General features: G+C 41.5%; 1 protein-coding gene across 4 annotated transcripts; it reads right to left on the bottom strand.

Annotated features, from left to right (window-relative positions):
• Positions 1-3,240: 3,240 nt before the first annotated feature.
• Positions 3,241-14,219, bottom strand: LOC148314893 (uncharacterized). Of its 4 annotated transcripts, XM_088287594.1 has the most exons (8): positions 14,019-14,219; positions 13,204-13,252; positions 5,865-5,936; positions 5,673-5,747; positions 5,347-5,403; positions 5,134-5,268; positions 4,771-4,833; positions 3,241-3,485 (listed from the first exon to the last, which is right to left on the bottom strand). In XM_088287594.1, the coding sequence occupies exons 1-8, from the start codon at positions 14,019-14,021 to the stop codon at positions 3,277-3,279; spliced, it is 663 nt and encodes a 220-aa protein (XP_088143720.1). In that variant the 5' UTR covers positions 14,022-14,219; the 3' UTR covers positions 3,241-3,276. The 4 variants fall into 4 exon arrangements, with proteins under 4 accessions (XP_088143720.1, XP_088143717.1, XP_088143718.1 ...); XM_088287591.1 differs by lacking the exons at positions 13,204-13,252; positions 14,019-14,219 and adding an exon at positions 6,033-6,967; XM_088287592.1 differs by lacking the exons at positions 13,204-13,252; positions 14,019-14,219 and adding an exon at positions 6,033-6,967 and having other exon boundaries at positions 5,134-5,187; positions 5,386-5,403.
• Between the last annotated feature and the right edge of the window lie 11,998 nt (positions 14,220-26,217).

Raw genomic sequence — 26,217 nt, 5'->3', positions numbered from 1 at the left:
TTTATTCCCCCTGGGTTGGTGCTTGTAAATTGGCGTTCATCCCAGTGGACGAGAGTGAAGCCTCCCTCCGCCTTCAGTTCGGGGGCGGGTCCTGAATGTTGTTTGTGCTGATCCACAAAATTTTTAATCATTGGACTTCTGTGACTGTCATGTCATGTTCAATGATCAATTTTGTGGTTATCGTATTTGCGACTGCATGTTTTGGACACTCGGGTGAAGAGAGGGACGGATCTTTCAACTGATCAACACCTGGTGGTGCGTTGACGATTGTGGGAGACGTCAGTCCAACCTGGCAAACCCGAATCTATTGTGAGGGTTTGCTGGGAACTTCTGACAGAATCCCCTGTCAGAAAGAGCTTCAACTCCCACCTACAGCAGAACTTTGAACATGTCCTGGAGGAATCGGGGGACATTGAGTCAGAGTGGACCATGATTCATGGGTCAATTGTTGAAGCATCCAATCTGAGCTGTGGTCGTGGTAGATGTCATTTCAGCAATTCCCAAACCCGCTGTTGGACCTCAGTGGAGCGGGATGCCGACAAGCTGGAGAAGGTGTCTTTCTGAGTGTATCCTGTGGGTGTCTGTAGACAGCTGACGGGTACCAGCTGGCCAAGCGAAATGCACCTGTGGCAGTCGCCGTAGCAAAAATTCAGGCTTGGGAGAAGTTTGCCGAACTCAAACAAAATGCTTCCAGGAATTCTGGTCCTTGTCGATAGACCGGTCGATCTATAATCTTACCCTCAGCTATGGTCACCAGATGTGGGTCGTGATCGAAAGAATGTGATCCTGGATATAAGCGGCCAAAATAAGTTTCCTCCACATATCCCTTTTAGATAGGGTGAGAAGCTTGGTCATCCAGGAGGGACTCAGAGACGATCTGCTCCTCCTCTAACTTGAGAGGCGCCAGATGAGGAGCCTCGGGCAGTTGTTTAGGATTTCTCCGGGACGCCTCCTTGGTGAGGCATCCCGTACTTGTCTCACTGGCAGGGGGCCCGAGGAATTTCTCTGCTAACACCTTTGAATCCCCCGAAAGAGTTTGAAGAAGTAGCTGGGAAGAGGGAAGTCTGGGCTTCCCCGTTAAAGATGTTGCCACCATGAACCATCCCAGGATAAGTGGTAGAAAATGGATGAATGGATGGATTAATAGTTTAAACCACAAACATTATTGACTGAAATTTTCCATTTTATTGGATTTTTTTTATCTACCCAGTAATGTAACATTGACATTAAAAACTTATTTTTCTATGGAGTCCAGAACAAGCGGTAAGGAAAGGCAGCTTAATTTATGAAGCACATTTCATTCGCAAGGCACAATGTGCTTCACACAAGCAAAGACACATCACAAACGCATTTACAAACACCACAGTGAATGAATTCAGATTGAAGACAGCTGTACTGTAGGGATGATTCTTATTTTCATATTTATTTCTACTGCATAGTATTTCTGTTTTTTGTGTTAACATGAGTTTCTTGATGCAAAAGGTTTGGATGCCCCTGCTGTACTATTTTGTATGGTGGGGTAGGCATAAGCTTGTTCTTCAGCTTTCATTACCATGTAGTGAATATTGTATGTAAATGTCAATGTAATCTTTTTTAAAAAACCAACATCCTTTGGTACCTGCATACTTCTTTTGAGTTATTCCTTGCCCTCCAGGGGGTTAAGATCAGGGGATGTGGATTGTGGGCATGTGAAGCCCTTTGAGACTTTGTGAGCTTAAGGGCTATACAAATGAATTTGACTTGATTTGACATACTAATCACATTGTGCAGTTTATCACTTTCAGCAGGAACATGTTTCGTAAGGCTCCTTTTACTTTGTTGGTAGCATTGTACTCCATGTTGACAGCTCTTAGACCATCATCTAGATGAGCTCAAGGTTCACATTTCAATCACATCTTCAACCATGACTTTGCCATCTTGAGTTAGGTAGATCGCTTCCTGTTGCAGCCATTTTGCTCAAGGTGAACCCACAATGCATGAAAACCTAAATTATTGTGTGTGCTGTAGCCATCTTGCGCAAGGTGTCCCCGCATTGTATTAAGAACTGATTTTTTTGTGTGTGTAAGCGTGTGTTTTGTGTGTGGGTGCAGTACCATTTTCGGCCACTAGGAGCAGCATAGAGCAAACACAGTTATACACAAAAATGTTGGTTTTTGTGCATCTTGGGGCTACCTTTGAAAATTTGACAGGACACTTCTTAGGTCATTTTATGACTAAATCAATGGTTAAATTCGTGGGGACCAGGTTTTGGCTCCCCACGCTATGATTGTGCTGTCAGATACTGGTCCTCACAATAGTGCAAAGACAAACACCCACACACACACGCACCCCCCCCCCCACACACACCCCTTCTTGCATTTGTTACCTTCTTAAGACCACCCATAAAATGCCTACTTTCCAGGACCACCCTTTCTAGACATCACAGGAACAAATGAAAGGCATCCTTGAACTTGGAAAAAAATCTATTTTAATTGTATCACAATATAACATTAGATTTTGCCTTTTTAAGACTACCCATAAAATGCCTACCTTTTTAAGACCACCCCAAAAAAAATGCCTACCTTTTTAAGACCACCCCCCCAAAAAATGCCTACCTTTTTAAGACCACCTTTTTTAGACATCATAGGAACAAATGAGACATCCCCGAATTAATATATATATAGATAGATAGATAAATAGATATATATTTATTAACAGTGTCACAATATTACCTAAGAATATAACCTTTAAAACCCCCAAATAAATACCTACCTTTTTTGGACAACACTTCCTTGGCATCACCAGAATTAAATACATCTCTCAACTTGGGTGTGGACAATGTATTTTAACAGTACCACATTTGGCAAATGTTAAATAAACCCTGACATGAACAAGCATTTTGCTTCCTTCAACAGCAAAAGCAAACGTTTGCTGCTCAAGTTGCAAATGTTAGCCGCGCAGTGAGGGGCTTAAAGCTCAATTCTCTTTAAAGTAAGCCATATGTTGGATCTAAATTAAACTAAATTAACTATCCTATTGATGTCGACGGTATGATGACACTTACACCTGTTTTTTTAAAATAAGTTACAAAAGAGCAACCACTAAATAAAAGAATAATATAATATGAATAATAAAAATAATAAATGAAGTAAATAGATCAAATTTGAGACAAGTCTGCAGTTTCTCCTACCGACTTATTATGTCATCAAAGGATGTCATTTATTATACGTAATAAATATATACATTATACAGTGTGTGCAGCACATTATACAGCGAGAAAGTAGTGGTGACCTGTGTCTATAGCCTCTGATCAGAAACAATCCTGTTGTGGACATAGAATTTAACGGCCTTCCAGTCCCTCTCAGCAAGGGCTCCCGGGGAAGCTGCGATGCATCTCTCGCAGTCTGCTTTTCCCGGGGTCTTACCCGTGCGTATAAAGTCCATCAAAGAGTGTTCAACAGCCTTAACCTCTTCAGTTGACCACTTTCGTTTGGGTCGATTCGTACCTTGAAAAGAGAGTAAAAACACTTAAAGCACAGATACTTTGGAAATTAAAGACATTCTTGACTTTCCTCCCTGCCCAATAGGTGTAGTCTCTGTGCCTATTGTTTTCCAAGAACTTGGGTTGACCTGAATAGGTTGTCAGTGAATATAATCGGGGCTGCGACGATATTACAAAAAATATATATTTTATAATATATAAAATAAATACATCACAATACATTTATCCTTATTGATAGCTTCTTTTTGTTCTCAAACAAATCACAGCCGACACATTTGTTGTTGATGCTACCAGCAAAAGAGGATTCTGAATTAATCATTAAAAAAACAGACAAGGCATTCCATTTGGAAGGTGAGGAAAGGAAAGGAAAATTCACTTCATGTTAATTAGGTGTTGAACTGTTCACTTGTGCAGTACGATTTCATTTACATTTTTTGTTGTTGTCTTTTCCTACCACACCAGCTTTAGGCTATCATCTTATTTTTCTTCTTAAGTTCTTTTACTCAGATTAACTAGGTAACTACAAGAGGAGTTTACGTCAACTCAGGGTGATCTGCAGGTCATTGCCTGTGAATATTCTCATTCATGCAGGTCATTTTATTCTGAAGGCATTGAATCAATTGCAACTGGACTGTTCTGTTTGACTAGGTTCACATTGAAGAGAAATGCAATCCGGATTGGATGTTTTTTTTTTGCCCATATATGACCTGCATCTTGTTTTTTGTGATAGTCTGATTAAGATTTTTTTCAAATCCAACCTGGGTTGCTTTTATATGTGGTCCTATTGGATTTTTTGCAAAGCAACCACAATCTGAACAGCCGGCTCACATATGTACATCCTTGATTTTACTGATTCGCTTCACGCAGGCATAGACAACTGTTTGATTGTCCGTGAATCTGCAAAGTTGTAATGAGTCACGGTATTGGCTTTATATTTATCTTTAATTTAATTCCACTTGAAACAAAGCAAAAAGTGCACATTTGTCATAACTGTAGTCACCACATAAACGGCAATGACGTAACATTATCTTTAGGGGTGTCTCCATGAAACATCAGGAGGTTATTTTCACATCTTAACACTATTTGTAAGGCAAAGGCAATGCAATGAGTAACTATCCCTGCCGAGCAGAAGAGACTGGACGTAGTAACTTGTGTCTGGCATGAAAAGGGTAAATGAGCATTTTGTTTCCCTCTTGCTATTCAGTTACAGTGTCTAGAAACTTCTACAACAATAATTTAATTTACATGTACAAGGCACAGGAGACCTAAAAATGATAGGACATTCTTACCTCGTGATCCTCGCTTCTGTCCAAGTTGTCCACCTTTCTTATCCTGAGGTGGAGGTTCCTCTCCTGGAAAATATTCATGGGAAATAAAATCATTTACAATGCATCACTAGCCTATTGTCATATCATTAAGTGGTGAAAACAAGGCATGAGTTAATATTTTCATTCTGGTACAATTTATCCACCCATTGGGCAACACTACTTGAGTAACATTGCCCTAGCTCGTTGCAAGAGGGCTCTTTTTTGCGAGTCGCTTTTTTTTTTTTTTTAATTTTCAAGTCAAAATTCTCAATTTTCAGCTCAATATATTCATTGTTTGGTGAGCCAGTGACATAAATGTAAAAGTCAAAGCCATGTTTCACACACCTGAATGCTGTTCTTCTCCAGGTTGTTGTTTTTGTCGAAGAACTGAAGCTCCGCCTGGAAAACATTCATAGAAAATGACCTCGGAGAAAGAATGAGCCTCTGCAACTTTTGTAATTGTATGCCCATCCAGCGTCACTGTACAGAAACATTCATAAAACAAAGCAATAAAATTCATGTCGAAACACAGGACACATAAAACAAAATTCTAGCCACCAGAGCCTTGATTCTGTCCAAGCTGTTGCTTTGAAGCACCTTTTCCAGGATCCTCCCCTGGAAAATAGTAATCAGGAGCAAAATGATGTAGATAGCTTGTCTAGCCTACTGACACCTCATAGGCAGAGAAAACATGGCAGAAATTCTCAAGATATATTGGTTCCGTTTATCAGCCCATTGGGCATCACTAGATCAGGAACATTCACCACCTATCTGTTGGTGAAAGTTATACAGCAACATTACTGTTAATAGAGCTGACGGACATATTTGACTGACATATTAGTTAGCGACCATCAGGACACGTAATCAACATGCAAAATTCTTACCTGCTGAGCCTTGCTTCTGTGCAAGCCGCCTCTGTTTTGAAGCACATTTCTTCTTCTGATTAACCTGTTCCCCTCCTGGCAAACATTCAATTTGGCACTGATGTTATTTTTACATGCAAACCGACCGTCAATGAAACATAACTTTAATTTACAAAAGAAATTTCTTGTCTGGCACACAAATCAGAAGAATACCTGACATATCTGCTGCAGCACCAAGATCATCATCTTGAGATGAAGAGCTTTCTTGCATTATGTCAGTTTGGTCTTTATGGTGACAAACAAAGGCAGATTAAGTCAAATACCAGTGAATTTAAATTATAGAGGTGGAAAGGCATCTTATCCTTAGAATAATTTTCTTACCATTGGGGCAAATCACGATTTGATCCAGGCTTTTTCCCTTAAATTCTCCTAGTCTGCCCTGTTCACAGGCCATCAAGACCTTGCTTATCTTTGCCAATTGCAAAGTTCCTTCGGGGAGGCGATAAAATTTTCTGTGCACCCTGATGTCATGTCCTAGAAAGTCTGCCAAAAGATCTTGTTCAGTGTCATTGAGATTGAGTACTCTTGAAAGAGTGGCCACTTGTTTTCTCAGTTTAGTGGAAGACAGAGTTGCAGGACTTTGGGCCCCACAGTTTTTAGCCAACTCCCGGATACAGTCAGACCCACGAAGTCTTGTTCCAAACCCTGGTCTAGCAAACAAATACATATTTTCACCAACACCACATGAGCTTCGCTCCTCAACAAGTAGCTCGAGAGACTGCACCATAGCAGGAGTTAAGATAATAGGCACCTTCCTGCCGCGCTTCCCACGAATTTCTACACGCTCAAAATGTTGGCAAAGCTTTTTTTCCAGTCCAGTCAGGGCGTCTCCAACATCCTCATTAAATGTTGACTTATCCCGTGTGATAAATACTTCTAAGCTCATCTTCGAGACTTCACCTTCGCGCCTTCTGTTGAAAAAGATTATCTGTGCTAATATAACTTTAACAAGATTGCTCCAATTCCTTGAGTTTTTTTCGTACAATAATTGCTGGTGATATTGTTTTTGCTTGTCCGCCATGTGCATGTGCATTTTTTTGACATCCTCTGCTAATGGTATGAGCTTCGGTTTGTTCCACTTCTTCTCCTCCAGTGTGCGGTACGCAGCAGAAGAAATCATTTCGTTCCAGGTTAGACTGTACATACGCCTAAACTCTTCGACCACCTGCCTCTTTTCGTTGTTTTGTGTTGAGAGGGCTACAGCCTCCATAATGTCTGCAACCCTCTGGATGCTTTGCCCTAGCTTTGTAGCTAGTGTGGGTTTCTCAAATGTATTGATCTGATCATCAAAGCCAGCTACTAATTTCACAGCTCGAATTACATGTTCAAAGTGTTGTGGATTACTATAATCCTCCAGTGTTTTTAGAGGGGTCACTGTCCTTCCGAAAATCACAAGTCTCCCCAGTCCTCGCATAATTTGGCGGATGTTGTCGTGCTGGGAAGCAGTTTCACGGTGCTTGTTGTACATTTTTTCTCCGACTTTCATGATGTATTTATCACCTTTAATAGCAAGGGTTATTTCATCTTGAGTCATCTTATTCACTAGGGCCCATACTTTCGTGCTCACATCTTTAGGTGCTGGTTGAGCAGAAGCACACAGTGATTGTATTCTTGTTTTCCCCGGTAATGTTCTGCGAACACTTTGTGCAAGCACGCACCGTTTCGCATGCTTCCACATAGACTTGCGCTTGAAGTACCCAAAGCATGCAAAACAATGCTGATAGTCCTTTGGATTGCTCTTGCCTTCACTTTGTTGTCTACAAGCTACCAGTGTCCCTTCTCCTTTCGTGAGTGCATCAATGTTTTGTGCTCGATTTCCCTGCTTGCGAAGGAGATCCAGCAGATTTCTCCTTTCCTTCGACTTTTTGGGATATATCACTGCATTGGCAACTTCACTTTTATCCTTATGTTTCCGTTCCAAGTGTCGTGCAATTTTTGATTGTGGTTCCCTGCAGTAAAGGCAGTAGTTTTTCTTCTGGTGGTATTTTTTAGATCCATCTACTTTTGTAACATTAGCTACAACAGGAGAATCACACTTTTTATCAGACCGTGCCTTATGATAGGATGTTTTAAATCTAGTGTAAGTCTTTTTCTTTCTTCTTTCAAACATAGAGTCATCTGTGTCGTCTTCTACTCGAGAAATTTTGATTCTCTTGTCACTCTTTTTCTGTCTTTTTTTGGTCTTCAGTCTTGATTCACCTGAATTGTCTTCTTCACTCACACTTAAGCAACTCTTATCACGCTTTTGGGGTCTTATTTTGGTCTTCACTCTTAGACTTGAATATCTCTTGTCACTCTTGCGCCTTTTTTTTGTCTTCAGTCTTCCATCATTAGAATCTTCATCTTCACTCAAACTTGAGCATCTCTTGTCGCTCTTTTTGTGTCTTTTCTTAATTTTCAATCTTGATACCCCTAAATCCTCTTTGTTGCTAGAAAACAACGTCAGATTGTCGTGCGTCCCTGTTTTTAGCTGGGGTTCATAAGAGTCTTCTTCCCTGGAATGTATTTTTTCATCTCTGCTTTGTTCTGATGATTCGTCAGAATTGGCCTCTGATGATGCTGGTACATACTCATCCCCACTGCTGTCATTGGAAAGTGACACTTCAGAGTTGTCCTCCAGCATTCCTTTGGTCAACTACAACAGGACAGAGACATAAGAATCAAAACAGATGCAACTTCACATCACAAGTCTTCCCTAAAATAGAATAATTTATTAAGCTGACAATACAAAAAGGACAATACAAAACAAAATTTGACTCCTGTGACTTCCATTTAAATCTGACAATTACAAATACAAGCATGTTCTGAAGAACATAGGAGCTATACTTACAAATACACTCTCTTCTCGTGTTAAGGGCGGAACCACTATTTCATCCTGCAACTGCCAAAATTGTAAAGGGAATTATTAGAATTTTAGTTCAAGCATTTTGAAAGTATAACAGACAATACACCAGATGTTATTATATATACATAACAGGCTATGTTACAGCTTGCGCTGTTGTGAAACTATATAAAGTTGTATTGTATAATTTAACATTATAGTATTACTATTTAAAATTAATAATAATTAAATATAAATATGTAAAAACCTTTTGGGGCTCGTTAACTTGTGGAAGAGAAGATAAACCGCAATCAATGGGGAAAAAAAATGGATGGATGGGGAGATAAAGGGCTGAACGATTTATCGTTTTGGGACCGAAATCTCAGACAACGCAATATCGAGATCGTCAAAGCTGCGGTTTGCGTCACACATTCACGAAGCAGATCACAAAAAAAAAAAAAGAAAAAAAAAAAAAAAGAAACAAAAGCCTTGTGCTGTTGTCCGAAGCCCCGAAAGTTATTTCTTTCCCCCCTGCTTGAGTGCGCAGCGCCAAGCTATCTTGCGCCGCTGGACTATGGACTTTATTTGTACTATAAGAAAGTCCGTGCACAGCAGCAGCATCAAGCTGTATAATGACAAATAAACGACCGCTCTAACACGTAGCGTTTTCTCAGAGGCGGCAAACAAAAAGCAAAGTATAGCGTTAGTTGTACAGTCGACTTTTCACAGAAGTCTGGTTAGAAACGCGTTAGGGTGGAAAGCCGGCAGCAATTAACATAAATGTTATCTTGCAATCAGTACGTATCTAGGCATAGACACAATAAGATGACGGCTATAATAGCAATATAGCAGACGCTCTGCGACCGGAACACGTAAACGGATGACTTAATCATGACGAAGAGGTCCGATGTCAAACGTATAGTAAATATTTATAATCTCATCAATAATATTTGCACCATAGAGTATTGGGTTTTGAGATCTACACAATAATAGGTCTCAAATGTATATATTTTAAGCAATTTTGCTTTGCTAAAGGGACAATGATTTCATTGACATAATCTGACATTTATGTACAAAGAAAATGTACATTAGTACAAAATGTAAAACAATTTGGGCTTTAAAAAATACATTTCAAATACACAATTACACATAAATACAAAAATACAAATTTATAAAACTATTTTTTAAAAACTTGGAAAAAACGGCCCTGCTCACGAAATCTCTGAAGTGTCTTTGCATTATTACAGTAATAGCTTTTATTGTTTTTACTGGTATAATGGCATGCTCTGTAATGTCTGTAAATGTCACTGTACATTATGCAGAAAATCGCAATCGTAATATCTGTCAGAAAAATGACAAGTTTTTCCTAAAATCATTCAGCCCCAGACAGAGAGAGAGAGAGAGAGAGAGAGATGTAAATTAATGTTACACTTGTCCATAAACAATCAGTATAAAGAGATTATTATGCAAGTTAGCAAAGAAAAAGGCTCGCTGAATATTAAGGAATGTGAGTGTGTTGCTCAGCTGGACAAATGTAAGGTTTTCCCCATGTGTTGAAATTAAATTAGATTACATTACAAAAATAAGGTTGAAAGCCAATTGAGAGCCAAAGGCAAAGTAAGTAAGTCTGTCTTTTTCTCTGTTAAAACAAAAATTAAACCAAAACAGAATAACATGAAAAAAATGTTGCCGGGGAGACCTCATTAAAAAATTTTCATGTTTTAATTTCCACTTTCCATTTTAAGATCTCAAATATAACATATCCTACCTTTACGTTCTGTTCAACATGACAGCTATCCATTACATCAGCAACTGCAACGAAATCACATGAGAGAAGAGCATTAACCAGGTTCCTAATGAGCTAACAGCAGCCATGTGCCTTTATTATAAACTTTCACCTCACCATGAAAATTATTAGAGTTAGCGCATCCGAGACAATAAAAATACATAAAGCCATGATCAGCCATGCTAAGTACACGAAACATCTTTCACTGAAGATGCACAACTACTTGGAACAAAGGTCACTCAGTAAAAGGATAAGTTTGGCTCAATTCCATCTGTTACATTATTTTATTTGTTGTAGTTTTCTGTCAGATTCTCAAGGAATATGGTTGAGGTAATTCAAACATTGGAGAAAGCCCTTGCGCGATGAAGAACCCACTTGTGGTAAAAGCCATCAATAACAAGCTTCCTGAATTTGTGAAGAAAGCAAAGCTTGTCTTTATGGTCAATCGAAAAAATAGTGTCACGTAAGTCAATCATTTTGATTATTATCTTGCATTTCTGAATGAGCAATAGGATAACCTCAAGAGACTTGAGCATCTCAAAAGCACATAAAAGCTCTGACAAGATGGATAACAAACTAACACACACAAAAAATGCTGCGACTAAATCCATAAATGATTGTGTTGTTTGTGGAGATGAGAATCACAAACACCATGACAAGATCCTACTGAAAATGTTTAAGGTCTGAAGACATGCCCAAAAAGAAGGTATTGCGAAACGGAATGATGTATGTGCCTTGAGAGGCACGTCCATGGTGGTGGGTGTAAAGACCAGTACATGTGCAAGAATAAAGACTGTATGAAAATGGGCTCTTCAGATCGCCACTACCTCCTTGGCTCCAAAAGTGAAGCTAAGAAATATGAACGAGGGAAAAGCACCGCAGGGAAAAGACAGCGGAAATAAAAGTCAAACAGAGAAACAAGAAAGATTCTGAAGTGAACGTTTTCCAGCTATAGCAGAAAGATGCAAAAAGGCTGTAAAAAGGCCTGGAATAAGGAATTCCACAATGTCAAACTTGGTGGTTCTCAAAGAAAGTGGACTGCAAGAGAGTCCAGTCCTGATGATGTTGTTGAAAGTCCTGACTAATGCAGGACAAAATAAAGTTCCTCTTACGTGCGGGTAATTGTGACACAAATCTAACACCATACTGTAGATCAGGCATAACCAAATGGCGGACCTCGGTCCGGATGCGGACTGACTGATGGTTCGGACTGGACCCATGACCAATTTATGATAAATGTACACGAACAGAATTTTGTTTCAGGCTACATTCGCAAATGTGGTCGCTTCTATTACGGTAAATGCGTCACTGATTTGAGCCAATCAAATCTTTTGTTTCTGATCCACTGCCAAATGTGCAGCAGACATGAAGAGAGTGCTTGCTCAAAAGTTAGCAAGGTCGATGCGTGTTGTTTTAAAAATGAATGGACGGAGAAATTGATGTTCATTCTGGCTTCAGCCGGTTTAAAACCAGTGTGCGTCATTTGCTCCGAAACCGTCGCACCAACACGAAGTGCCACTACGAAACAAGGCACTGCTCTTTTGCTCAAAGTTGTCTGCTGAAGTCTGAGGAGAGAGCACGCAAAAACATCGAACTTTGAGTGCAGTCTTGCGGATTTTTACATTTTCCATTTTCGTTTACAGCCAGCGGCATGCAAACGAATGTTCACTAAAAGTATCATTCATGGATTTTGGGCAAACATTAAAAAAAAAAAAAAGTTCAGTCAGGGCAGTTGCGAAGGAGTGCTAAAATGCGGCTAACAAAAATTATTTAAAGGAAAACACAAAGACCAGGTATGTGAAATAATCAACCAAATTCTAAGCCTTCCCTTTTTTTAGGCGGACAACTCTTTGATTTCAGGAAAAAAACGGGAAAAGACATTAACTCAATGCTCAGCAGTTGATTTATTTCTGCAGGAGATATTTTCCTTTTTTTTATCTGCAAGTGTCGCCCTTAAATCCTTTAACCTGGAGCCGCTTACATTTTCTTGAATGTGAAATAAACCCCTTATATTTATTTGACTGGGAAATGTGTTTAATGGTAACATTGTTAAATATTTAGTATATAAGTGTGCTCTATTTAAAATTACTCTAAATATTAAAACTATATAAAAATGTGAACATAGGCTAGACCAGTGATTCTCAAATTGTGGGGCGCGCCCATGCTGAGGGGGGCACGTGGGACCCTGAGGATGCTTTTTTTCCGCCGTGGTATGGCTGAATGATGCATTGTTTTAGGACCGAAAAAGGCGATCTCAAACAACACGAGTTTGAGCCCTTTGACTCTAATTTTTGTCTTTTCTATATTATGTACATTTTAATAACTGTGTTTGGTTTGGTAAAAAAAAAAAAAAAAAAAAAAACTAAATATTTATCATCTCATCAATATTTGCACAACAGAGTACTGTATTTTGAACTCCTCACAATAATAGTCCTAAAATTTATATTTCTTATCAATTTAGCTTTGTTAAGGGATATTGTATTGACAATCTAACATCAACATACAAAGAACATGCACATTAGTACAAAATGTAAAAAAAAAATTGGTGGGGGGGCGCGAATTGTTTTCTTCTTGGTAGGAGGGGCGTGACAGGATATAATTGAGAAGCACTGGGCTAGACAATAAGGGAAGTAGGACTTTGATTCGAACCTTTTGATTGGAAGAAATTTTAGTAGTGGGCCTCTGTGACTTTTAATTGAATACCCCTGCTGTAGATTCTGCCTACAGCACGGAGAATGCAGGGATCTGTGATTTATTCCTGATTTTGATTAATTGAACAGTTTATCAAACGCATTTTGTAGTGATATTGATTACTGGCCTATCCTGACACAAATTAGATTTACCCCACCACTAAGCCCCCACCACCCCTTCGTCCCCCAACTCACCTGCGCCGTCAAAAGTGTCACCACTGGAAAAGAAATCTGTGCCTTCCTCCTGTAAACAGTGACACAATCAAAGATCATCAGATCACAGAACTACTTTCACTTTACAGCCTCAGACATTTTAAGTGTTGCTTACCAGGAGTGTTAAACTCACTACACTTCACATATAGCATAATTTGTAGTAATATTTACTTGAAAAAAAACTTGTCAAGTTTTTCAAGTAAATATCACTCCCCAATATTTGCAGTGTATAGTTTTAACCCCTGGCTTACACAACCATTGGGCTATCATATTAATCAGTTTGGTCATTCAGTTTTAACAGACTAAAAATCAAATAATTTATTGTGTCATAAGGTGGCTTGTACCAAAATATACCGTATCTCAATGAACAATATCTAGAGCACCTACGCGAAACAGGCCTATACTAAAAAAGTACAATGACGCATGTAAAAAAAAAAAAGTAAACCGCATGACAATGGAAGGAAGATGAACTAATCATCATCATCCATCATCATCCTGTCCTCTGCTTCTTTCTCTTTCGCACTCATCGTGCATTCTACTTTACACAGACTTTAGAAGCTTCATTATAACGTGTATTTCACAAAAACAATAAACCAAATTAATGGATTCAACTGTTTTACTCGACGCTGGCGCGTGTACAGGCCGCTTATTAACAAATAACTTAGCATTAAATATGCGGCAACCATCCTGGAGAAGTTCCACCACACTGACACAAAGTTAGCTCATTTTACATTGCTCGAACTCCCGTGTGAAAATTGAAGGCAAGTAAAAAGGGAATACAAAAATAAAACACTTACCATTTCTCTTGAATGCCCGGCAGCTTGAGCCCAATGTCCTGTACTCTCGATGCTTGTGGTTAGTCGAGCGAATTTGCCGATAAGCAGGTGAGCGGTCGAAAAGGGAGTGCTTGTTTTTAACACAGCACACACCACCGTAACAGCGAACGTAGTTATCAAGAGCAAAAAAGAGAAACTGGTTAAGATTTTTCAATCCATTATGCGGCCAAGAACTCATGATAACTTATATCTCGTCATGATATGTTTTTTCTTGAAACGACAAGTGATCGGTGAATGGGGAGGAGGGGGCAATTGTTCGACTTCGCACCAGTAACGGGAGAAAGATAGTACGTTTGGGGACCTCTCTGTTCCACACAAGCATACAAGTAAAAGAGACACACAAGCGGCTGTCCAGTTAAATCGCAGCCGCAACACGGCCACCAAATTAGTTATTAGTTATTTTTTGTACTACTACCTGAGCTTGCTTAGTTGTTTTACTTACTTTCTATTTGGTCTGTTTTAGACATCAGAAATGTAATTATGGTAAACACATACTTCAAATCAATTACCCCCCACGCCCATTTATTTTTCAATGCAAGTTACAGTACAGTAAAAGAATTTCTCAAACAGTTGAGGGAGTTCAAGAAGGAGTGAAAGTGCCAAAATTAATTAAACAAATACACCATGAAATGTTTAATTAAAATTATCAATAACAAATTCGATGTTTAATTTATTAATTAAATGTAGAATAAAATAAATAAATGTGTAAACCCGGTTAGTAAAATATGGGTGAATCAACGTTGCAATATGATTTATATATATATATAGAGAGATATATAGAGATAGATAGATAGATAGATAGATAGATAGATAGAAAGATAGATATAAATATATATATATAAATATATATATAAAAATATATATATAAATATATATCAGATCCAAGAGGAGCAGTGCAGTTTTCGTCCTGGCCTTGGAACAGTGGACCATCTCTACACTCTCTGCAGGGTGCATGGGAGTTCGCCCAACCAGTCTACATGTGTTTTGTGGACTTGGAGAAGGCGTTCGACCGTGTCCCACGGGGAGTTCTGTGGAGCGTGCTTCGGGAGTACGGGGTACAGAGCCCCTTGATACGGGCAGTTGGTTTCCTGTACCACCGATGTCAGAGTTTGGTCCGCATTGCCGGCAGTCAGTCGGATTCGTTTCCAGTGAGGGTTGGACTCTGCCAAGGCTGCCCTTTGTCACAGATTCTGTTCATAACTTTTATGGACAGAATTTCTAGGCGCAGTCGAGGCGATGAGGGGATCCGGTTTGGTGACCTGAGTATTTCATCGCTGCTTTTCGCAGATGATGTGGTACTGTTGGCTTCCTCAGGCCGTGATCTCCAACTCTCACTGGAGCGGTTCGCAGCCGAGTGTGAAGCAGTTGGGATGAAGATCAGCACCTCAAAATCTGAGACCATGGTTCTCAGCCGGAAAAGGGTGGAGTGTCCTCTCCAGGTCGGGGAGGAGATCCTGCCCCAAGTGGAGGAGTTTAAGTATCTTGGGGTCTTGTTCACGAGTGGGGGGAGGATGGAGCGGGAGATTGACAGGCGGATCGGTGCAGCCTCCGCTGTGATGCGGACGCTGTATCGGTCTGTCGTGGTGAAGAGGGAGCTGAGCCAAAAGGCGTGGCTCTCAATTTACCGGTCGATCTACGTTCCTACCCTCACCTATGGTCACGAGCTGTGGGTCGCGACCGAAAGAACAAGATCTCGGGAACAAGCGGCCGAAAAGAGTTTCCTCCGCAGGGTGTCTGGGCTCTCCCTTAGAGATAGGGTGAGAAGCTCGGCCATCCGGGAGGGACTCAGTGTCGAGCCGCTGCTCCTCCACGTAGAGAGGAGCCAGATGAGGTGGCTCGGGCATCTGTTTAAGATGCCTCCTGGACGCCTCCCTGGTGAGGTGTTCCGGGCATGTCCCACTGGCAGGAGGCCCAGAGGACGACCCAAGACACGCTGGAGAGACTACGTCTCCCGGCTGGCCTGGGAACGCCTGGGCATCCCTCCGGCAGAGCTGGAAGATGTGGCTGGGGAGCGGGAAGTCTGGGCTTCCCTGCTGAAGCTGCTGCCCCCGCGACCCGACCCCGGGTATATAGAGATATAGATCCGTTGGCACACCATTATGATGAAAATATGTTTGTTTTTAACTTGAAAAAGACAAGTCATTGGTGTAGGTGGGGGAGGGGCATAGTCCTTGTGAGGACCACTCTGAGTTTCACACACATGTAGAGGCCTGATTGAGGCACAAAAAGCTGCTGCCCAGTTACATTGTAGCTACTACACGGCCACCATTTTGTTCATGTTGTACGACTACCTGAACTTGCTCAGTTTACTTATTTTCTAATGTTTTGTTTTGTTATGATCAGTAATATAGTTACAATACTCCATACAGGTTCAAATGTACCCCCCCCCAATGTATTTTTTTCCATGCAAGTTAAAGTGGAGTAAAACAACTGTTCAACAATTGTTGTCTTATGTATTCCAAAGCTAATTATGCATTAGGGCCCAGAGAGAAAAGAAATGTCTCAAACACAGCAAGCGAAGTGGCTGAGTAACATCTCGCAGAACTCTATGGCCACAAGCTAGCTAGCAGAGGAGTCGGTTAACATCCTAAGGCAAACCCTGATTGGTGATATTCATGGAAGCGAATAATAAATTGTTTGCTGCTGTAATTGGGAATGGAATAATGCCCGAGTTGAATAAGCTATTTGCTTGATAAAGGCATATTGAGAGTCGGAGGACGACTAAATAGGCTAGGAATGCCAGAAGGCCTGAAGCACCCAATCCTTCTCCCAAAGGGACACCACGTGTCAAGACTCCTGATGGAACATACTCACAGGCAAGTGGGGCATAGTGGGAGGAATCACACGCTATCAGTATTAAGACAGAAATATTGGATCCCCTGTGCCAACACTCTTTGCCGAAAGGTCATCCACGACTGTGCAGTATGCAGGAGGCTAAGAGGCAGTACTGGTGAGCAGAAGATGGCAGACTTACCAACAGACAGGATCACTCCGGATCTGCCACCATTTACTAATGTTGGAGTTGATTACCGTATTTTCGCAGTCATAAGGCGCACTTTAAAGTCACAAAAATTCCCCTTAACAAACAAAGCGCCTTGTCAGTCGATGCGTCCATTAAATGGACAAAGTACCACTCACGTCCATCAGCCCTTGTCATCAACGAGCTGTTGGAAGTGCATGTTAGCACACCCTGCTGGGCAAAGAGTGAATTGTTCATGTTTACAATCGACCGTGACAAATACACTATCTGACTATAATGTTTGGGTGATGGTGTTGGAAAAAGCTGGACAAAGGGCAGCTGTCCACAATGTTTTAGTCTGTCTTATCATTTATGTTATTGCAAGCAAGAAACGTCCCAGGTTTAGACAACAGACAAAAAGTCCAAAGCATAACAGCACATCTCTTTAAACAGCCATGCAAATCTCTCTAAACAGCTATGGGATTGTGGGTCTCTGCTCCCAGAATGCATTGCTTGAATTAGCTAAGGCTGAGTGGCTTTTGTGTTATTTTAATTTTTTTGGGTATATTGATGGCATGAGAGATACATGTTTGTGTTAATCTTATTTCTATGTTTCATTGTTTGCTTGTATGATGAGTTTTTTATTTTTTTTTTAAACCGTGACTCTAAGGAGTGTGGTAAGCAGCCAAGTCCCTCCCCTGACGTTGCTTTGTAGGCTATTGCCAATGCACCTAATATTGGCCTGAGCCATTGTCAATGTCAGCTATTGTCAATAGAGACTTGGCGTCTGCTGGGGTGATTGCTTATGTTATTGGGGCATAGTAGGCTGCTATCGGCTGTGTCAGTGTGGGCAGCTCTGCCAAGTTCATGCTATGCTAACAGCAGCTGTGCTATCGTCTTGTCAGGCGGTGCGTCCAGTATATGTTACAAAGACAGAAATAGCGCCCTCAACAGGTGTTGCGCCCTTTGACACGGCGCGTCTTTTGGGTGCGAAAATACGGTATTTCGGCCCCATTGAAATCAAGCGTGGGAGGAGCATAATGAAACGGTATGGAGTCCTCTTCACATGTTTGGCCAGCCGTGCAATGCACCTTGAAGTGGCCCATTCGCTTGATACAGATTCTTGCATAAACGCTCTCAGACGCTTTATTTGTCGACGAGGTCAAGTGAATGAACTACGATCCGACAACGGGACTAATTTTGTCTCTGCAGAAAGAGAATTGAAGGAAGCGATTGGGGAATGGAATCAGGATCAGATCACCCAAGCCATGCAGCAGAAGGGCGTAAGGTGGACCTTCAATCCCCCTGCCGCTGCCCACCATGGAGGCGTGTGGGAAAGATTAATCAGGATATTGAAAAGGACTTTGCTTTCCATTACAAGGCAGCAAATTCTGGACGATGAGAGCCTTGTCACTGTCATCTGTGAGGTGGAAGCCATCCTTAATAGCCGTCCATTGACCACCCTGTCCGATGATCCTAACGATTTGGAACCTCTGACCCCAAATCACCTCCTGCTATTAAAGGCAAAGCCTTTGCTGCCACCTGGACTCTTCAAGCAAACCGATTCATATGCCAGACGACGCTGGCGACAAGTACAGTATATAGCAGATTTGTTCTGGTCCAGATGGGTAAAGGAATACCTTCCACTTATGCAAGAACGCCATAAATGGAGCAGAAGCAGAAGAAACTTTGTTAAAGGAGATGTTGTGCTGATTGCTGATGCCAACTCCCCAAGAGGATCTTGGGTTATTGCCAGAGTGGTAGATACAAACCCTGATCAAAGAGGAACTGTAAGAAGTGTGAAACTTCAGACGCCGACCAGTATTATAGGGAGACCGATAACCAAGATCTGTCTGCTGGTTCCAGCTAGTCAATGACGCACCTTATCGAAAGTGCGATTGGCCAAATTGGTATTTATTTATATTGTACGATGCTCCAAATTTTGAGTATTATTATTTCGCTTTGCCCATAATAATAGGGGCCGGTATGTTGGAGCAGTTTTCTTTTGAGTAATGCAGTATGGCAACACCACCACTAGGGCAATTGATGACGTCAGCACTGGTTGCGTTCATCCATAAATAACGAATGCAGGACAGGTGGGGGAACGCTGGTCGGATACTGTTTTTCAACCGCACTTACAAAGACGCATTATTTATGTACAAACTGGAAGATAGAAGATAGTATATTGTATTGATTACCGCATATGCGCGTATGTTTTTGATTTGAAGTTTGGAAGACCGTAGCCATTGATATATTTATTTGATTTACTTGACTTCACGGCATGACATCTGGACTGAAATGACTACGATTAAGACTAACCCTTGACTGTTTGACGTAACATACATAACTACACATCAACATCAAGACCAGTGAAGCCGAGCGAACGTCATCGCAACTTCAACTCATGGTGAGTGAGTGCGCGTTAAAACTTTCTTTAGCCAGCGTATCATTGAAACGGCAGTAACACTAGTGTCATTGGAGCCGACGTGTATCACTATATCTGAATAGCTAGCGTTGTTTGCACTGCGCTGGTGTCTAGGTCTCTTGCGTGCTAGCTCCATAAGATTAGCTTCAATGTCGGGTGCTCTGGCCCCAGCAATACACATTCTGTGGTTGGATTTTCAAGCTTAATGTATCGAGTAATTGAGTCACCTTTCACTAAAGTGCGGGAGCCAGGAGACCGAGGTGGAATGGAACTGCTCTGTGTCTTAACAGGCTCAACGCGATTAGCAAGCCATTTACGGCCAATGCTAACCGGTGCTGTCCGCCACATTTACGCTTACCACATTACTCTGCTCTAGCTGGCGGACACGTCCCTCTAGCAGCGAGAGTCTTTCCATGAGAATGGTGCAAGTGTTGCATGTGGTGGTGCACGAAACCATAGTTGCGTTTACTCGCCCGGTGGATGAAAGCAGACGAACAGATGTCGCGCCGAAAGTGACGTCACGGGTTGCGTCTCCTCAGAGTTCGTTCGTGCCTCAGCTTGGTTGATACATTACCAACACATACCTGTCAGGGCACAATAGTGACATTGAGAAAACGTTCTCGGTGCACAGCCTCTCTTGCGTCATCGCTAACTGACTGTTCTTCCACGGTCGTTCACCATCTCCATATGAGACTGTCAAGTTTGGTGAGTTTTCGTGTATGTTTAGGGGGTCAAAAATGCGATCGAACGATCGGAAAATAGAAAAAAAAATAATAACTAGCGCTGCAAGCAGCGATAAAGGGCCCTCGCAGCCCTGGCAACGTTGGGGTACCGGCACGTTGGAAATGTGAAATATTTACGAGAAAAAACGTGAGGAATCCTCACAAGGAATTTTTGTGGAGTTAAAGTTCAAGCAGTTTTTGTTGTCAAAGCCTCGTCCATGTTTTAAGTAAATTCAAAATGGCCGACTTCCTGTCAATTTAGAATGTGGCTCCCAGACACTTCTTATTATGTCTTGGCTTTATACATGCATCATCAAATTTTCAAAAAGTTTGAAGAAACACAGATCCAGGGCTGTTTTTTTTCAAATGTTCAAGGCGGCGATAGCGAGCCATTTAAAAAAAATTAAACAACAAACTAATAAAATATTGATGAATTTGCCAGGCCTGATTTTTCATGAGTTTTCATTTAAATTTCGAACCTCAAAATAAGCAAACTTGTTAACCTACTCTGAGAAAAATATCAACAAAAATAACTTGTATTTGCTTTAACCAGTAAGTGGCACTACCACTACGATGAAAAATAAGTTGGTAGATGTCTTCAGGATTGGACTATCCTTAAATTTGAAAATATTATAGAAGTTAGGATCATTTGATTCATGTTACGGTAGCTTTTGTTGCCACAGAGATTAATAAATTTCTGCAGCACCGTAATGGCTACGCCCTTTGCTGAAAAGTCACAAAATTCAGCATAGACTAAGATCAACGTCTTGAGGCTGTTCTGACAAATGTTCAGTCAGCTTCCTGAAAAGGGATCCGTGCAGCATATTAAAATGTAAAAAAAATCTATTGTTTTGAAACCATGAGGTGGACCTGTGTGTATAATAGTATAATAATATATAGATGTCTTCAGGTCGGGACGTTTTATGTACAGGGTAAGTTTGGGATTTTTTTAGAGCATGAGCAGGGGAGTTTTTAAGCATTTAGTCCATTGTGGTGAACCGCCCCCATTTAAGTAAATTCAAAATGGCCGACTTCCTGTAAAACCTAGCGCATGGCTCCAAGAGACTTTTTGGTAGGTCTTGGCCTTATACATACTCCATCGAATTTACAAAAAGTAGGTGAATCACTCAACCACGGCTGATGTTTTTGAATATTTCTAGAGGGCCATGGCAAGCCATTTTAAAAAAGCTGCACATTCCATTCCGCAGGATTGCTATGGTCATTGTGGGTCCTTTGACAAAAAGCAGTGGTGTAGTGTGTGACAACGCCACACGTTTCCCAGAGGCATTTCCATTGCGCACAATCACTGCTCCGGCAGTACTTTGTGCCTTGGTGCAACTCCTTTCCAGAGTTGGCATACCAGATGAGATTCTAACAGACCAGGGAACCAATTTCACTTCAAGGTTAATGCAACTGTTCAACAAACAACTGGGCATCTCCGCCATCAAAACCACTCCATACCACCCACAGACTGATGGACTAGTGGAAAGGTTCAATCAGACCTTAAAGAAGATGCTCCAGAAATTTTTGGATGATACTGGAAAAGACTGGGACCGGTGGCTGCCCTTTTTGCTGTTTGCCTATCGCGAAGTTCCTCAGGCGTCAACAGGTTTCTCTCCCTTTGAACTCTTGCATGCTTGGGAGGTTCAGGGGCCATTGGACTTGCTCCGAAAGGCCTAGGAGGCACCTTCCACCACGTCAAGTGATCGGGGGGTGGTGAAATTTGTGCTGGAAATGAGGGATAGACTGGCCAGGTACCAGTAGGAGGCAGAGGTCAACCTGCGGGAGGCCCAGAAAAGCCAGAAGACCTGGTATGACCAGCAAGCTCGCCACCGGGAGTTTAAACCCGGCCAAAAAGTATTGCGGCTTCTCCCCACATGCAACAACAAGCTTTTAGTAAAGTGGCAGGGGCCATATGAGGTCACCCGGAAGATGGGTCCAGTGACCTATGAGATTTTCCATCCGGAGAAGAAAAAAAATAAACATACTTATCATGTGAACCTCCTCAAAGAGTGGAAGGAGCGTTCAAACCAGGCTCCAAAGGAGGTCATACTCGCGCGGAAGGTGGAGGAGGACGACGACGACGAGGACGACGACGACAATGATGATGATGATGATGACGAGGCAGAGCTGGAGTCCTCGACGACGACAGATGCGCCTGCACTGGCACATCTGAAACCCAAGCAAGTCACAGAGATGTGCTTAATTTTCAAGACGGTGCCTTCTCTTTTTTCCGCCAGCCCAGGGAAGACGACGGTGGTAGAACACGTCATTCGTCTCAAAGAAGGATTACCAATTCGTCAGCGCCCCTACCGAGTTCCGCAACACTTGGTGGAGAGACTAGCCAAGGAGCTCCAGGAAATGCTGAAGCTTGGAGTCATTGAGCCTTCCAAGTCGGAGTGGTGCAGTCCGGTGGTTATCATCTCCAAGAAAGATGTGTGCTGATTTAGAAAGAGAGTGAAAGACGTTTAAGAGAAGAAGCAGAAAGTACTTAATATGGAGATAAAGAAAGACGAAGAAACAGGAGCGAGAAAAAAAGGAGGAAATGCACCAGCCGAGGATCAAAGAGACAGTGACAGTGAAAAAGGAAGTCAGGGTGAGAGAGCTGAGGAGGCGGGCCAGCGAGAAAAGGAGCCGGGATTGCCTCAACAAGTGGACAACAGCGCCCTGGGAAGCCTGCCACAAGAGATGAATGCAAAGCGGCCTGCCAAACAATCACACCAATCCAAGATAATATGCGTAAATGGGCTGCGGGCCTCACGACCACCCCGTCAGCACCGATCTTCTACCAAGGACGTGGAAGAGGAAGAGGACACCTGCCAACAAAAGACGACGTCTGCTACAACTGTAGGAAACATGGCCATTTAGCTCGAAACTGCCGTCAACCACCCAGGAAATTACAATTTACACAGACAGAATCAAGTTTGATAAGAAATTTGTGATTTGTCAGGACCAGTCGTGAAAGCAACGCAGGATCACGTGACGTAAAAAACAAACATAAAAAGCAAGTGGAGAAGCAGTTCTACATCAACGTGCGTTTTACTTATTAGGCCGTGATACACTGACACAATTGGACCTTAATATCAGAGTCAATAAGCAAGGGCGAATTCAAACAAACGTCAAAACTTTAAAAGGGCACATTATTATCGGTTGCTACATTTGGAAGAACAAAATAGGACGTCAATAAATTATTAGAAGTAGCTCACAATAGAGTCTGTTTGGGCGATGGCGTGCAACACATGGTTAGTCTGCAAGGGACTATCAGATAACATGTATCAAAAGTAAGTGACTTACTGAGGCCTCATTTCGATTCAAAAAGGGCGCATTGTCAGTGATAAGCAAAAAGAAAAAACTGTGCCAAAGCCTTAAAACCAATAAAAGAGAAGTAAATGATGTCTTTGAAAGAAGTGTGCAATTATTGTCGGGCATGGATTGCAAATTACTCAGAATACTCAAGAATACAAGATGGCGGCGCGCATAGACGCAGCGGCTAACGGCTCTCCCTCCCGCACTAACTATTCTCTTATTTATCGAATTTATATATTTATCTGAATTATTGTTGTATTGCACTGGAGAGGGGAACTCTCTAATATCGTTGCACACTTGAGTACAATGACAAAGGGATTTCTGATTTCTGAAATTACACGACCATTGCTGGACATCATTTATGACAAGCCAATGACAAAAAATAGTTTGAACACTTGCGGCTGACAAAGCTTTTGAACTTGTCACGCATGAAATCATTGATTACAATGTATTAGCATTACCAACTTGATATTTAATTGATAAATTGAGTCATGGGAACTCCCATGTCTCAACAGGGGGGGGATGATGATTGATATCCATAGTATGATGATTGATATAATTGATATCCATAGTATGATGATTGATAGCCATAGTACAGGACATTTGCTGTACCACTAGTTCTACAAATAAAATAAAAAATAAAAATAAAAAAATTGTAGGTCATGTCTAGTGTGTAGTAAACATAATGTTCAAGGGAAGATGAGACCAAAAAGAAGATTGTATTGACAAAGCATCTTAACGCACTACCAAATTACTATGAGCCATTTGAGCAAACAGTGACTGCAAAAAATGACTTCACTAGCCTAGGTTACTGAAGGAACCAGGGCAAAGTGAATCCATTTGTATATTAGTCACAACAATTGGATCCCGTGGCGAGAGCCACGTCAGAGTGTGATCAAGCAGTCCTGACCGCTGCTTTAAGGAATCCAAAAATGACATCCTTGTCCACCACATTCACATTGCACGGCGACCTAATTGTCACAGGGACACATTACACTGATAAGGTGGGGTGCGCTCTGCGTCATTTTTTCCCGCACCAGTAGAACATGCCTCACGACTGTGGAGGCCGCATCCAAATTGCCACCAAGCCGCGACCTGACCTTTTGGACACTTTTCTCCCGACTGGAGAGACATTTTTTTTAGGATTGCAAATTGAAATTTAGTTTCAAGGGATATTAAAATCTGTATGTTCAGGACAAGCAGCAGAATGTTTTGCACTGATTCAGGCTTGTAAGACACAAAACCAGGTGCACATTCCAGACTGATAAGAAGTAGAAGCGTTTGAGAACCAAGGTCACAAAACAGATAACTTGTTAGAGAGAAATTGTTAGAATAAGCAGGAAGAGCGTAGGCGGGTGTGAGAAAGTCAAAGTTTGAACAGCAAACTTGACAATTTGATCTCACACCAGGAAAAATGCACCACTATTTGAACGCACACATTGGGATAACAAAGGTGCAAACATTGCTGAGGACAGGTTCCGCAAATTGGTAGATGGCAAATCCTGGCTGCCTAATTCATTGGTTTAAAGGAGTAACAAGAGTGACACATGAGCGTAGCTTGGTTCCTCTCTGGCCTTGGCCATTTCAATAAGCTCGCCCAAAAGGAGTCAGGACATTTAAACCTGACAGTGGCACTACCACTACGATCAAAAATAAGTTGCTAGAGGTCTCAATGGCTGGAATATCTTCAAATGTGAAAAATTTCAAGAAGATGGGATCATCTGAGTCATGTTGCCGGAGCTTTTGTTTCCACGGTGAATAATCAGACTTTGCAACACCGTTAAAGCCACGCTCTTTGACAAAAAGTCACAAAATTTGGTATGGGGTAAGATCAATTTCTTGAGTCTGTTCTGACCAATTTTAAGCCGAATTTGTTTAAAGGGCTCCGTGCAGTACGTTAAATTGTAAAAAAAACAACATTTTTTGTCACCACTAGGTGGCGCAAGGTGTATAACTGAATACAAACATGTAGATGTCTTCGACTACCGACTCTTTATGTACCTGTGATGTTTTGGATTTTTAGCAGCTTGTGCAGGGGAGTTATCAAGCATTTTGTCCATTGCGGCGAAGGAAATATTCAACGAAAACTTTGAAGCCCCGCCCCCGTCATATAGTATTTCGGAAACTAAAGATTTTTGTCCCAGTGTTTGTCCCAGGTCTTAAAATGGTACAGCCGGAATTGTAAGGCAATCGGATGAACCCTGTAGCATCAGGGTGCAAAAGAATGACCTCTGTAAACGTGCAAAAATGGGCGAAAGTTGGACTTTCAAAAATTCATAACTCACTTTCTGTTCATTATAGACTATTGTCGTCAAAGAAAGTATTTGTAAATCTCGGGGTACTACACGTGCCTGGCAATTTTCGGAGGCATACGTCAAACGGGCCAGTTTTTCCTTTGATGTTTCCCACTCTAGTTGGAGCTAGAGAGCCAATTTGTTTGCGTCGTTTACGACGACGCAAAAATATCAAATTTTTCGCCATGCCTGATGAGACTGCCAAGTTTGGCGAGTTTTGTTGTTAATGTTAAATATTTATGAGAAATAACGTGAGGAACCTTCAAGAGAAATTTTTGCGTTGTTAAATTTAGAGCAGCTTTTGTTGTCAAAGCGTCATCGATGTTTGAAGTAAATTCAAAATGGCCAACTTCCTGTGCAATTTAGCTCCTGGCTCCAAGAGAATATTTTGTAGGTCTTGGCCTTATAAATACTCCACAAAATTTTCAAAAACCTAGGTAGCACACTCAACCAA

The sequence above is a fragment of the Idiotropiscis lumnitzeri genome, unplaced genomic scaffold, assembly GCF_059441095.1.
Source record: "Idiotropiscis lumnitzeri isolate Australia: NSW breed Sydney's pygmy pipehorse unplaced genomic scaffold, RoL_Ilum_1.0 HiC_scaffold_188, whole genome shotgun sequence".
NCBI lineage: Eukaryota > Metazoa > Chordata > Actinopteri > Syngnathiformes > Syngnathidae > Idiotropiscis > Idiotropiscis lumnitzeri.
This window is presented reverse-complemented; position numbering and strand designations above follow the sequence as displayed.

What these genes read in the sequence shown, in the direction of transcription:
- LOC148314893 (XM_088287591.1), bottom strand. Translation starts at nt 6,921, where the DNA reads ATGGAGGCTGTAGCCCTCTCAACACAAAACAACGAAAAGAGGCAGGTG. An exon ending in AATCGTGATTTGCCCCAATG is followed by an intron (nt 5,937 to 6,032) that starts GTAAGAAAATTA and finishes GTCACCATAAAG; the next exon opens with ACCAAACTGACATAATGCAA. An exon ending in TGGACAGAATCAAGGCTCTG is followed by an intron (nt 5,269 to 5,346) that starts GTGGCTAGAATT and finishes GTTTCTGTACAG; the next exon opens with TGACGCTGGATGGGCATACA.